At 42.2% G+C, this 15994-nt stretch overlaps 1 protein-coding gene across 1 annotated transcript in view; it reads right to left on the reverse strand.

The window, feature by feature from the left end:
- LOC124119727 (ADAMTS-like protein 5) overlaps nt 1-15994 on the reverse strand; it is a 44950-nt gene that overhangs the window by 11587 nt on the left and 17369 nt on the right. The window contains exons 2-6 of the mRNA XM_046482357.2: nt 8511-8750; nt 7886-7988; nt 5826-5950; nt 3289-3418; nt 503-586 (exon numbers count right to left, since the gene is read on the reverse strand). Coding sequence (XP_046338313.1) covers nt 503-586; nt 3289-3418; nt 5826-5950; nt 7886-7988; nt 8511-8750 — 682 coding nt within the window. The remainder of the gene's footprint in view (nt 1-502; nt 587-3288; nt 3419-5825; nt 5951-7885; nt 7989-8510; nt 8751-15994) is intronic.

The raw sequence follows: 15994 nt of genomic DNA on the forward strand, positions 1-15994 counted from the left end.
TGGGCTACTCCAGACGGTAGCTGTCACCATATACAAGCTGTAGGACATTGGGCTACTCCAGACGGTAGCTGTCACTATATACAAGCTGTAGGGCATTGGGCTACTCTAGTCGGTAGCTGTCACCATATACAAGCTGTAGGACATTGGGCTGCTCTAGATGGTAGCTGTCACCATATACAAGCTGTAGGACATTGGGCTACTCCAGATGGTAGCTGTCACCATATACAAGCTGTAGGACATTGGGCTACTCCAGATGGTAGCTGTGTCACCATATACAAGCTGTAGGATATTGGGGCTACTCCAGATGGTAGCTGTCACCATATACAAGCTGTAGGACATTGGGCTAATCCAGATGGTAGCTGTGTCACCGTATCCATGCTGTAGGACATAAGGGCTACTCCAGATGGTAGCTGTCACCATATACAAGCTGTAGGACATTGGGCTACTCCAGATGGTAGCTGTGTCACCGTATCCATGCTGTAGGACATAAGGGCTACTCTACCTAGGTGGTTGCGACTGGACTCCTTCACGCTGAAGTGAGTTGATCCCCGTGGGATGGTTACTACCTCATTGTAACCCCGGTGCTCTGCAACAAGGAAATCATATACAGTGGGTGGTCTTGATAAGCAGTGAAACAATGCTCCTCCCCCTTTACTAGGGGGTGACCTAGGGTGTCATGTTTCTCGCTAGCCTGTCCCTAGGGTGTCATGTTTCTCGCGACTATGCCCCTAGAGTGTCATGTTTCTCGCGAGTTTGCCCCTTGGTGTCATGTTTCTCGCGAGCCTGTCCCTAGGGTGTCCTGTCTCTCGCGAATCTGCCCCTAGGGTGTCAGGTTTCTCGCGAGTCTGCTCCTGGGGTGTCATGTTTCTCGCGAGTCTGCCCCTGGGTGTCATGTTTCTCGCGAGCCTGTCCCTATGGTGTCATGTTTCTCGCGAGTCTGCCCCTAGGGTGTAATGTTTCTCGCGATTCTGCCCCTTGGGTGTCATGTTTCTCGCGAGTCAGTCCCTAGGGTGTCATGTTTCTCGCGATTCTGCCCCTAGGGTGTCATGTTTCTCGCGATTCTGCCCCAAGGGTGTAATGTTTCTCGCGATTCTGCCTCTAGGGTGTAATGTTTCTCGCGAGTCTGCCCAAAGGGTGTAATGTTTCTCGCGAGTTTGCCCCTTGGGTGTCCTGTTTCTCGCGATTCTGCCCCTAGGGTGTCCTGTTTCTCGCGATTTTGCCCCAAGGGTGTCATGTTTCTCGCGAGTCTGCCCAAAGGGTGTAATGTTTCTCGCGATTCTGCCCCAAGGGTGTCATGTTTCTCGCGATTCTGCCCCTAGGGTGTCATTTTTTCTCGCGATTTTGCCCCTAGGGTGTCATGTTTCTCGCGATTCTGCCCCTAGGGTGTAATGTTTCTCGCGAGTCTGCCCAAAGGGTGTAATGTTTCTCGCGAGTCTGCCCAAAGGGTGTCATGTTTCTCGCGAGACTGCCCAAAGAGTGTAATGTTTCTCGCGAGTCTGCCCCAAGGGTGTCATGTTTCTCGCGAGTTTGCCCCAAGGGTGTCATGTTTCTCGCGAGTCTGCCCCTGTGGTGGCAATTCACATGATTATCTCTCCATGTGGTGCTAAACGAATAAGTCCGACCTCAAACTAGGTGCAACTAGGGCGACTATGCATCGAGAGTTAGGAGGAGGTGTAAACTTAGTATCCCTTTGTTATGGATATCTGTTTTTCATTGTTCCCTTTATACTTTACACTGTCCAAGTGCTTTCCTATTCAAGTCTTGTTGTTGAACAAGTCGCACATAAACTGTCTGACATACAACTGACAACTGATTAAAGTGTGAAATATTTGTATCAATTTACGTAAGTGTGAGTAACAATTTAATCCATTACTTGCACACTGAGTGTGTACTATCGGTATAGGTATCTGTGTCTTCAAGTGTATGTTATGGCCATAACCCTAACTATCTATGATACGTCATCCAACATTGCGCCACTATCTATTGAACCTTTTTATTCAAAGTCAGTGATAGAAATACGAAAGAAAAAAGTAAGATAAGACAGGAACAAAATGATATGAAATTATCACGTGTTTAAATGGCATCTTGAAAGATTCAGTATCAACAAAGATAAAGTTGACATGGATTTCAACATTTTTATTTAATTTCTTTCAATACGAGGTTTCGGTGAAGGTGCTTCTATCGAGTAAGTCATGTTCCATCAGTCAAGTCCATCTTCATTAAATTATGGTTGATGGGGAAATGAAAATAAGTGTCAAACATAACAGACATTTAGCTGACGAAAAAAGATCAACTCGTTTGTCAGGCTGCACTTAAGGTCCGTCGGTTTATCTGAGGGCATAGGAGGTGGCCTGTCCCATACACTTCAAGACCAATTTTACGTTGCAATGAACAACATCCGCCTTATCGCCAAGAACAACGCGTTTCCACCGTTACCACAACGACAACATAACTTTCCCTCGTGATTTAACGGATTTTCACGATTTACAGGAACGCCTGACCTGACCTCTGACCCCGCCGAGTGGAGGTTATCGCGTGAAATACATTAAACCTATGATAACAGTGCAGCTCCCAACACTGTATTTTATCGGTGGAGTTTCTTCGTCACATTTAACAAAGCAGGACATTGTTTGTTGAAATAACTAAAATAGAACGATACCATACTACATTAATATGTATACGAGACCCGTCTTTGATAAATGTATACAACCATTTTCTTTTTTCTCCTCAGACACAAGTCTTGTGTGAAAAGATTACTCGTGTCCTGTTCGAATGATAAACAAAACAATTTCAGAATGTTGTAAACCGGATACGAAGATATAATGAGAGTGTCTATATACGATCTTTGTGAAGTCCTCCTGATGTTATGCTCCAAAACATTTTTCAACCTCTTCTGAGAATGATATTGTGAACCCTGAAGATACCACATTTGAGTGAGTGAGTTAAAAATTATCGTCGTATCGTAGTGCGCAGTTATAGCTTTTGAGCATCATGGCTTTTAGGCCGGACCATCGTTTAACACACGCGTAGAATTCGTTAATTTAAATAAAAGCGACGAAACAATTTCCTTCATCACAAGAAATATCTGCTAAAATTATCATAATAATGTGTTCAAATAGTAATGATATCAGGTTTTCGCGTAAAGGTAACCTGTTCCTGTTCCGCAATGGTATCCCTCACAAACACATGCAAAGACAAGGTTAAGAAAAGTTAAGAAGTATATTAAGAATATTTTAAGAATCTTTCACAAGTTGATCAGAGTTGATCAGATCAATCTAAATATCTTACTCCCCCTCCCAGTAGGCAGCTCAGTTCTGTATGTGGACTTGATGAAAGAACAGGTGTCATTCTTTCCGTTGCACACGCCACACATGTCCATCCGGGTCCCGCCGCCCACGTGATCGTCGCAGCCAATCAACTGACATATATAGAAAATGATATAACATCAAAACTCAGGGTATCACAGTATCATAAGACAATACTAGTCGTTGTTTACCTAGCATTTCCAATAGCATGCAAATTTTTATCTGTGTTGTGTCGGTTTATTAAAATATCCTGTTTTAATGAAAGTTGGATGAAAATGAAAAAAACAAATTGTGTAGATAACGTGTATCATGTTTGTCGACATTTGATCACATATAAACTGCACCCAGGTGCGTGGTATTTCTAAATGACATCTAAAAGCATTGCCTAAAATTGATATTGAAATAAATAAATCGAAATTTTGTGTTTGTTTGATTAAAAATAATGATACCACAGTCACTGTTGGCGTATAACTACATGACTAGTATTGTGAGATGGTTATAGGACATTACACGAGCTTCAATTTATAATGAATTTTCAATGTGAAGTTTACACAATATACGGCTTTCCCATTGGACGAGAGGTCGGTCACATGACGGCGAAACTGACGTGTATGAACGACACAATTTGACGTTCATATGTATTTCATGACACTGTGATCTTGAAATGACGTAAACACTGATGGACAACTTCAGATACCTACGCGCAAGCTCCGACCTTCATACAGTTTGGCAATCACTTTATGGAGGGTCAGACTTCAATGAACTCACACAAAGTGAGAAAAAAAGGCAATTTTTAAATCAAGTGTTTGGCCAGAGTGAGATAATTTTCAGTTTGACTGAAGTTTAGCAGGATTTATAGCGGTTTACCGAGGGCAAACTGAAAACTATTTCACGAGGGTCATTTACCCGATATCAAATTGAACATTTATCAATATTCCGTTGATTACCACAGATGTAAATAAAAACAACAAAAACAAACAGCTTCAGTACCGCCTATACAGTACCGTCTATACAGCAACTGAGAGAAAGGTCAAGGTTACGACGTTTTTTAACCAAACCACAGCGGAAGTCAGTGTTGTCATGGCGCTGTAAACAGTAGTTCCCCGTTCATTTTGACTCAACTACAGGTATTAGACAAAATGATATGTTGTCAAATTGAAAAACCGTATTTGTGTTTTAACAATGCACTAACGCCTTATCATAACTGACAAAACGCTAATTTAGTTGATTAAATTGATCGCAGTCTTTCTTTAATGTCGCCCTATGAACTCTTATCCCGTCTATGCACAAATGAGTTCTAGACTAGACAAGTGTGCATACGCAGCAGACAGCGAATTCTAGTTTGGATTCAGACTTGCAAGTACACATATATAGTGTCAGAAATGTTTTACGGACAGTTTTTCGGATGTCCCAGTTGGTACCTACGACTCTATGAATGGTCTTATTTAACCTTGCCGTCCCTCCTGCAACATGGCCGGCGATGAAGCCAGCTGAAAATGACCATGCATCACAGGACCTGACAAACGTTCATTCATTGACCATCCTGAACCATGTGACCTGACAAACGTTCATTCATTGACCATCCTGAACCATGTGACCTGACAAACGTTCATTCATTGACCATCCTGAACCATGTGACCTGACAAACGTTCATTCATTGACCATCCTGAACCATGTGACCTGACAAACGTTCATTCATTGACCATCCTGAACCATGTGACCTGACAAACGTTCATTCATTGACCATCCTGAACCATGTGACCTGTCAAACGTTCATTCATTGACCATCCTGCACCATGTGACCTGACAAACGTTCATTCATTGACCATCCTGAACCATGTGACCTGACAAACGTTCATTCATTGACCATCCTGAACCATGTGACCTGACAAACGTTCATTCATTGACCATCCTGAACCTTGTGACCTGACAAACGTTCATTCATTGACCATCCTGAACCATGTGACCTGTCAAACGTTCATTCTAGACCATCCTGAACCATGTGACCTGACAAACGTTCATTCATTGACCATCCTGAACCATGTGACCTGAAAACGTTCATTCATTGACCATCCTGAACCATGTGACCTGACAAACGTTCATTCATTGACCATCCTGAACCATGTGACCTGTCAAACGTTCATTCATTGACCATCCTGAACCATGTGACCTGTCAAACGTTCATTCAGCGAAAAAGATAATCAGCTGTACATGCTCATTTAAAATAAGATATTGTTTTTTTCTGCTGAAGCATTACAGCATTTGATAATACATAACAAATGTGAATTACATCAGCTTGTTTTCCTTTGTTTTCCTGCATTCCCAGAGTAAGTAAACAACGGTGTTCTCGTGAGCGAAATATGAACGAATGTATATAGCGAAAGTTGTCCCGTAAAGATCAGGGCTCACAATCAGACAATTGTTTGCCTAGAGTTATTGTAAAGTGATATGTGCACACAGCGCAAATATCAGAACTATGTGAACCGATGTGTTTTACCCCTGGGGAATAAAGTGGCGTACCTTGCATTGGCCATGGACACACACGTGGTTGTTGGTGTTGAGACACAGGGTCCCGTCCTGAACGGTGCCGAAGCTGTAGTAGTATGATCGACCCACGGCTTTACAGTTGAGCTCGCATGGCTTGCCTACAACAGGAACTAAAGTGACATAAACTCACGAGATTGATTAACATCCTGCTTCATTGGCTTGTAGACCCGTGAAGATTCAGGTTAGAATAGGTCTTAGGTCTTCAGCAACCCTTGCTTACCGTAACAAACGACTATGCTTATGGTAAGAGGCGTCTAACGGGATCAGGTGGTCAGGCTCGCTGAATTGGTTTATCCATGTCATCGTATCCCAATTGCGTGGATGGATGCTCATGATATCAATCCCTGGACTGTCTGGTCCAGACACGACTATTTACAGACAGCCGTCATATAGCTGTAATATTGCTGAGTGTGGCGTTAAACAACAACCAAACAAGCTGTCCAAAATAACTGATAGCAAGTAAACACATCCATCACCACTGTATTGATTTACCCGATAATCACTTTCGCGAGAAGAAACAAAGTTTCTTTATGATTTTTGATGATACTGGATTTTGATTGGTTAAACTGAGGTATCAAATCACATTGACACCACCATGGGAGGTCAGGTTAGGTGACTTAGAATATTGCCGAGAGTGGCGTTATACTAAAAAACATAACATAACTCTGAATTACGTCTGATTGACTAATATGGATTTATCTACACGATGTTGCACGACAAGCCACACGTAATACTAACTTACATTCCCTGCTTAACAGTCCCACAGTCTTTAACGACAAAATGGCAGACAAGTCTTGAGCAGAATATGATATGATATGGTACAAGACATGTCGAGGTCAAGGTCAAGGTCAAGGCCAAACGGGATTCTAATTACTCTTAGATAAACGTTGATAATTACTTCCTATAAATATTACACAGAATGTACATACGCCGTAATTGAGATGGCCGATAAGCCAATCTCAGCATGCTTCCGTCGCCGTTGTATGTCAACATTTGTATCCAGCGTGCTGTTCAGACCTACATGCAATCTCGCCAGCATGCGTGCTATGCCTGTTACCTGAAGGTATGTCTCCTTCTACATTCCCCCATACCGACATTGCAATGTAAGGCAGGCACTTTTACGTAACTGGAAGTGAGCGAGTATGGTGTTACGCCGCTTTTAGCAATATTCAAGCAATATCACGGCGGGGGACACCAGAAATGGGCTTCACACATTGTACCCATGTCGGGAATCGAACCCGGGTCTTCGGCGTGATGAGCGAAGGCTTTAACCACTAGGCTACCCGACCGCCCTCTAACTGGAAGTAATATATAACCCTACACGCATCATGCAGTGGCGTTTTCTCCGTAATATGTACGAACAAACTACTGCCTGTGTGATGGGTACCCATGGCAACGGATCCAGGGTACCCGGGTACATAAATGTGGGGTTATAGAAGGTTGGTTTATGCCGCAGCCAGTTAAATATCAACAATATTAGCAATAGTCTAACCCAAACATTCAGTGGTCAGAAGCACAAGTATCGGTCCATGACGGTAACCATGACGCTACCGTTGGGTAAGTCGCTGTCTGGGATGCGTGTAGAGGGGGTTAAGGCCCTGGGCTGATGATGAGCCTAACCAGCCTGACGATGCCAGGATCACCCAAACCCTCTTTGCAGCATTTTTTATTTATATCTGTATATAATAATAGTTGTCACGATTTTCTGTTTAAGGATGTACATGTATAATGTAATGAATACTTGTGATGTAAATACTGACCTGGTGCTAGTTGGAAATGCAAGTTTACCTAATCATGTGAACGAAAGCATTTTTAGGAATGTACATACATATATAAAGAAAACAAAAAGGTCTGAGTGAGAAGTGTGAATTTACATACGTTTCTCTATCTCTTTCCTTTCTATCATTTGATTTATTATCTGTAAATAAGCATACATGTAAATCTATGGGAGAGGGCGTTCTAAGTTGTGATAACTTGTGCCATATCTTTTTCATGAGAATAATATATGTTTAAACTAAACTAATGAACGTTACCTCCATCGTAGGGTATCCATTGGTGGATGCGGCCTGCGACATGACGGGTCTTGCTGAGAATGCGACACTGGTAGGCTCGGAAGTCTTCATCGTGGCTACACTTCTGTAACACATTGATACACTGGTGTACCTGTATGTATGTCATATGTATGATTGGAAGAATACATTCTCTTCTAAGCTTGTACGAACATCGAATGAAGGTTCACGTCAAACTTTCCTTCAGCTGAAACTTTCAAGTGTTTTCTTTCTCAGAAGAAAGTCCACATATCAGATGTTTGTATTGCAGCTTTGACCATTGCTTTATTGATGATGTATACTTTCTGTGGCTCATGAAAAGAGTATATACAACCTGTGTTACGTAAATGGTACAATGAAGGAAATTCTGTACAAAAACACTTGTCTGTTCATTTGACGATCAAGTCATTTTGAAGCGGACGTCTCGCGAAGTCTCGTGAAATCTCGTGAAGTTTCAATTTCTTAGAGAACTATATCTTCTTGGCAGTTGTTTGAAGATACACAACGGATAAAACATGCACTTACAATACTCACTTGGATATATATTATCATATATGAATGTTGAGTCAATCTAAGCATTGAATCGTTGAGCAGTATCATCATGCCTTACCCCAAGTTCACATAGTCTGTAGTCGATGTTGTTGCCGGCACAAGCGGTGAGGTGGGTCTCGGTATAGCGTTCACCCGTCCACTGCAGACAGTCACGTGTCCTCATCTTCACCCCCCGGCCACAAGTCCTGGAGCAGGGGCCGTAATTCGTCCAGTGACCCCAGATGGCCGGGGGCAGGGGTCGATGTTGGACGTGGGGGATAGGGGGCAGGTCACCTCCACTTAACTTCTTGCCTCGTGCCTGTAGTAAATGAGTGAGAAAACTGTCAAAACACAACAACAGGCGTGTCCAGTCATACTGGAGTGAGTGAGTGAGTTGGGTTTGACGCCGCTTTTTCAGTATATCAGTTATATCAAGGTGGGTAATGGATGTTTACCAACGTGCTCATCGACCAAGTAGCATAATCAGAGTGTCGCCAGTGGTTTAACCAATGACCAGTGGATCCTCGAAAGGCTAAGGAGCACAACTCAGAACAGCGAGCAGAGTTGCGTCCCATGTATGCCAGGGTCCGCTGGTGGGATTCGAACCCAGAATCGTCTTTATTATGACCCTTTGCTAGTGGCGTTAGCATAGGGAATATATTTGATAATGCAACCACGGTTGGTGGACTCACCTGCCACTGGCTCGCTGTAGACAACGTTGAAAGCAGCGTTCCGCCCTTGTACACAACGTTTCTAAGCATACTATTAATTACACCGCCACCTGGTGGCAAAAGTATCTCATCACCTGTGTTGTGGGAATACTATCACAATATGAAGGAGTAGGTAAAACAACATTAAACAACTAGTGTATATAACACTTATATGTACACAAGCTACAACTCAGTGTGTTACCTTACGTCTATCAGCCAGAGCAGACATAATTCAAACATGCCTCGCCATGTCACGACAACCATCTTGTATTGTAACATTATTTAGGGAACACGTATGTTTCTATGGAATCCTGGGTATTTACATGTATAACAACTCCGACATAATCTGCTCCATCAGCCAAAGCATTCTCTAATTAATAAGAAGGGTTGTTATTCATCAACGAAGAAATGTCTCTACTCTTTCTGTACTGTAAACATGTATTTGTCAATGCAGTTTGTCTGCAAACCTTCAAGTCTTAACTAGCATGGATGTGAAAAGCATCATTTTGTGAAGCAAATAACGTATTTGACGAGACTAGTTATTGACAGATAACTACAATACACTATTTACTGGGGTCATAGGTGATCCAGCCGGAATTGCGTAGAGTTGCGTCCCTTAGGCGTGCCAGAACACTCTGTTCATCGATTCGAATCCCAGATTCATCCTTATTCTGTTTCTAGGTTTATCAGCACCAAACCAGTGCTCGTGGGCTTCACGAAACTGGTACTAATTATCGCCTTAAACCGGCATCACTTCGGGCGTTAACTCGTGAATGCAAACTTTATACGGTAAATCTTGAAAATAATGCGTCTCCAAATTAACGCGAGCTTACCTCTAACCGAAAATTTGACTCAGTATTAATACGACTGAATACGAATCTTGGGTGAGAAATAAATAGTGGAAGAACTTTCGGTTGCGTGAAAATTCAAAGGATGCAATCATCAAATCGGATGTTTTAAACCGAGGGATATCATTGTTGAAAGATAGTGCCTTGGCAACTGTACCTCATGTGGCTTTGTGGCCAACAGTTCAACAAAGACAGCCAAACAATAAAAAGTGGTTTGTTGTCAGCGTTGATATTCAAATATGTTGTGATCAATATTGTGAGAAAAAAGGCACTTAATTCTAAAGATTTGAACAAAAACATGACGTCATGAGGAGAAACATAAAAGCAGCCGTTCAACTCCCTCAGTCTGACAATTGCAGAAGAACGAATCTTGAGATAATAAAGAGCATGGTAAAAATTTAAAGTTTTTGCAAAGAAACGGAACATATGTGTTTAATCCCATAACAAATTAAACAAATACTAATATCATTACCATTAATAGCCAATACCAAATACCAACATATAGCCAAGTAGTGCCCATTTTGAAAATCCGACTCGAAGCTCTTGAACATATATGGGCGTCTTTACTGGTGGGAAGAAGCATGTAGTATCTCAGCTTAATGGTTCCGTGCTTTCAGAGGAGAAGGTGTTTACAGTGTGAGGACATGCATTTTGAGATACAATTGTGGGAGCATGATCAAAGTGCACAGGTCAAATAAAGTTTGTATAGCCCTACTACAAACTACACGTATTCCAAATTACATTATTTTTAAAAGAAAATGTCTGGTTAATATCCATGATAAATTTCAGCTTTCAGTATGGCCGAAGTGCAAAGGTCAGATCAATGTCAAAATATATAAGATCGCAATTAGCGGAACACATATGCCAACTTTCAGGATATTTTGTACAAAAATGTTATTTTCAATGGATTCTGTGAATATTTCATGTTGAAAATTGGGAACGAACTTCTTGGGGTGTTATCATTGGTGGGAGCAAGTATGCAAAGTGCCAGCTTCATAGGTCAAGCGGAACCTGTGGACAAGCTGTTTACGACGAACAACGGACGGGCGACGAGCGACGGGTGACGGACAGACAGGCCAGAAACATAAGAAACTGTCAGGTGAGCTAAAGTCTCCCATTGACCATCAGAATCCAGAATTTATCACTCTATCACATCAGTCTATACTGTAGACTTCAGTTGGCATGGATTCACGAAGGTAGAAGGACTAGGAATAGATAACATGTTGGCCGGTGAGATGGCTTAATCGGCGTTTATTTGCTTTCTAGTTTCACATTACTGATAGGGGACCTAACCAATCACATTGATAGCAAAACACACGTAGGCGACATAATATTTCCCTATTTATGCACCTATCATTACCGGAAATGAGATATCAATTCTCCGTAAGACCTGAAACATTGTAGGGAAGACGCACGTCCGCTCCCCAGCATTGCCACCTACAGACTCGGAACCTTATCCCGATAACCGCCTGCATGTTCCGGCAAGACGGATTTCAGAGACCACCGAAGACTTACTATACTCAGTAAAACCATTTCTTACACAATACATTTCTCTCCACAGTTGCTTTTATTTGCTTATGCCCTGGTGAAAAAGCTAGATAAAATTCCTTGTCTATCATCTATATTAGGTCTGGTTGAATACATTCCATATATGTCACAGTCATGGCAAAGGAACAATACGATTTTAGTTATTCACGGTTTTACTTTTTAGATGTACATCCATCATCTTAATCCTCGTGTTTAGTTTGTTTTTTTGAACGAGTGTTTTTAACCATAATCAATCAAACCCCATATAACCCGCGTCTACGCAAAGAGGGTCAATGTAACAGTGACATCTATATTATCTAGTCGTTGTTGTTGTTTGTTGTTTAGCGACGCTCTCAGCGAGCGTGACCACCCGATCCCGTTAGTCGCCTCATACAACAAGCATAGTCGCCTTTTACAGCAAGCATGGGTTGCTGAAGACCTATTCTATCCCGGATCTTCACGTGAGCTATTCTCTAGTACACCAGTATTGCGAGGTCTCAAGTTCCTGGGGCTTGGGAAGACTAATCATTAAAACATTCCTCATCACATCAGGTTCGATTCCCATCTTGAGAACAATGTCTCTTGTCGTGATACTGTTATAAGCTGACTCACCCCCTGTCGTGTACTGAAGTGGATGAAAGTACCAGTACCTCCTCTCAGACGTCCACGCCATTGCAATTTATAGCTGTCACAAAGCTGTATTCGTGGGCCCCCAACTAATATTCGCCCTCGTATTGTTGCCAGTCTTGACAGCACCATAGCCCTGCTCGTGGGCTTCACGTAAGTAGTAAACATCGAAGACCGACATCACTTCGGACTTTACCCCACACCACGCCCCCTGCTGTAACCGAACTACTTTTGAAAGCGGCGTTAAACAAAACTAACTCATTCACTCAAAATTCAACCCCTATTTTATTTCCGAATTTCCAAATATTAAGATAACCACAATGAATGAAACGGTAAGACCCAAGAATAGCCAAAGCAGTGACCTATGTGACGCCGCTGCCCTGCAACAGATAACCCATGAGTTACTGCAGCATCCCTTTGACGTTAACGGAGGATGGCGTCAGGCAGTGCCACACACGTTACGCGGCAGTATGTCAAGAGGAGAGGTGGTTTATTGGCCACTCTGTGTGAGATAAATGCAATGCGACTGACTGTACACACTCTAATGTATGTGATAAACGTGTATGAATTGCAAACACATCATCTGTCGTCAGTGGGTGCGATATAACGTGATGCCGGAGTGTCTGTTACCGGACTGACGCCATATTTCACGGAATAGAGGATGCTACTCTTGTATTATCAGCTCTGACGAAACGGGATGAAGATAACGCATTGAGGCGAGTATGCACAACAGTTACCATCCCGTTTTAACCCAGATTTTGAGCCAATGGAATCATTTGCATGTTTACTCGGTTTTTAAAACATTTGTATGAAAGGAATTTTCTACCAAAAGTTAACAATAATAACAACATGTCGGCATCAACATACTTACATCAAAGTGCAGATTTCAGAGTGTCATATGAATCTTGCTCAGTGGTTGTTTTCGTCGAGGTGAAATCATTCAAGGCACTAGTAAAGATTCCCAGAAGGTTTATGATAGGACATTTCCAAATTTTGATGTATCAGTAACCAAAATGATGTCCGATGCAATTCTCTATTTTGACTTGTGCCATGTGTTCCCGTACAGGTGAACAATTGACTTGCCTTGGCAAGTGTTTGTAATGGATGCCAGTAGGGCGGAACACGCTCACCTCTACGCGAACACCAGGTGTTATCACTATTTTTATAGTGATTCAAAAACAAATTTCTTACGCTTATTAAAGGGTTTTGTTGCTTTTATTTACGACTTAATGAACTTTTTACAACTTTTTGTTTCAGAATTATTTTAATGTACTTCAGAGGTACGGGTGGCCAAGTCGTCGAAGGCACCAGAAATCTTTGTGCAGAGTTGCGTCCTCAAGCATGCCAGAAACGTATGTTGGAGATAATGTTTCAAAACTTGTCAGCATCATATCCGCACGTGCTCGTTTCATTGAAGTGGTAAACGTCTGAGACCTACACCACGCCGAGCCTGGCACGCCGTTAAATAACTACAAACGCTGTCCTCAGTGGCTACACTCTCACACCAATGCATGTTAAGAACAGGGTTGTCTGTGGGTTGTTTTCAAATCAAGGCCTGGAATTCTTTTTTTTAATAAAACGAATAATTATTAATAAGAATTCACAATGCACTACTATGACAACACTTAACCTTGTGAAATAGTACCTCTACACGTGGTCATGTACGACACGTGTGCGTAAAGATATCACACGACAGGCGTCCAATAAACACGTCACCAGGAAAATAGACCTGGTTTAAAGTTTAAAATGTGTAACTTCACAATAGTCTTGAGTTACTTTCCTGGGGACACGATTAATGTAGACTAAACTGTGAACACGAGTACTGCAGACTAATCTGGACACAAGTGTATTGCAGACTGATCTGGAGACACCACGAGTACTGTAGACTAATCTGGACACAAGTGTATTGTCGATAAACCTGGACACACGTGTGTTGTAGACAAATCTGGAGACACATGTACTTTAGACTATTCTGGAGACAAGTGTACTATAGACAAATCTGGCCACAAGTGTATTGTAGATTAATCTGGAGACACGTGTATTTTAGACTAACCTGGCAACACGTGTATTGTAGACTAATCTGGCCACAAGTGTACTGTAGACTAACTTGGAGACACGTGTACTGCAGACAAACCTGGCCACAATTGTATTGTAGACTAATCTGGAGACACGTGTATTGTAGACTGATCTGGAGACACGTGTATTGTGCACAAATCTGGCCACAAGTGTATTGTAGATTAACCCGGGGACACGTGTACTGTAGACTAACCTGGAGACACGTGTATTGTAGACTATTCTGGAGACACATGTACTATAGACACATCTGGCCACAAGTGTATTGTAGACTAATCTGGAGACACATGTACTGTAGACTATTCTGGAGACACGTGTACATTAGACAAATCTGGCTACAAGTGTATTGTAGACTAATCTGGAGACACGAGTACTGTAGACTAACCTGGAGACACGTGTACTATAGACAAATCTGACCACAAGTGTATTGTAGACTAATCTGGAGACACGTGTACTGTAGACTATTCTGGAGACACGTGCACTATAGACAAATCTGGCCACAAGTGTATTGTAGACTAATCTGGAGACACGTTTTGTTGTAGACTAACCTGGACACCATGTATTGTAGACTAATCTGGAGACACGTGTACTAAAGACAAATCTGGCCACAAGTGTATTGTAGACTAATCTGGAGACACGTGTATTGTAGACTAACCTGGACACACGTGTATTGTAGACTTATCGGGAGACACGTGTACTGTAGACTAACCTGGAGACACGTGTACTGTAGACTATTCTGGACACACGTGTACTATAGACAAATCTGGCTACAAGTGTATTGTAGATTAACCTGGAGACACGTGTACTGTAGACAAATCTGGCCACAAGTGTATTGTAGACTAATCTTGAGACACGTGTACTGTAGACTAATCTGGAGACACGTGTACTGTAGACTAATCTGGAGACACGTGTATTGTAGACTAATCTGGCCACAAGTGTATTGTAGACAAATCTTGAGACACGAGTACTGTAGACTAACCTGGAGACACGTGTACTGTAGACTAATCTGGAGACACGTGTACTGTAGACTAATCTCGAGACACATGTACTGTAGTTTATTCTGGACACACGTGTACTATAGACAAATCTGGCTACAAGTGTATTGTAGATTAACCTGGAGACACGTGTACTGTAGACTAACCTGGAGACACGTTTACTGTAGACAAATCTGGCCACAAGTGTATTGTAGACTAATCTTGAGACACGAGTACTGTAGACTAACCTGGAGACACGTGTACTGTAGATTAACCTTGAGACACGTGTACTGTAGACTAATCTGGCCACAAGTGTATTGTAGACTAATCTGGAGACACGTGTACTGTAGACTATTCTGGAGACACGTGTACTATAGACTAATCTGGCCACAAGTGTATTGTAGACTAATCTTGAGACACGAGTACTGTAGACTAACCTGGAGACACGTGTACTGTAGACTAATCTGGAGACACGTTTACTGTAGACAAATCTGGCCACAAGTGTACTGTAGACTAATCTTGAGACACGAGTACTGTAGACTAACCTGGAGACACGTGTACTGTAGATTAACCTGGAGACACGTGTACTATAGACAAATCTGGGGACACGTGTACTGTAGACTAATCTGGAGACACGTGTACTATAGACAAATCTGGCCACAAGTGTAATGTAGACTAATCTGGAGACACGAGTACTGTAGACTATTCTGGAGACACGTGTACTGTAGACTAATCTGGAGACACGTGTACTATAGACAAATCTGGCCACAAGTGTACTGTAGACTAATCTGGAGACACGAGTAC

Source organism: Haliotis rufescens, unplaced genomic scaffold (assembly GCF_023055435.1).
Source record: "Haliotis rufescens isolate VD_foot unplaced genomic scaffold, xgHalRufe1.0.p SCAF_1, whole genome shotgun sequence".
Lineage (NCBI taxonomy): Eukaryota > Metazoa > Mollusca > Gastropoda > Lepetellida > Haliotidae > Haliotis > Haliotis rufescens.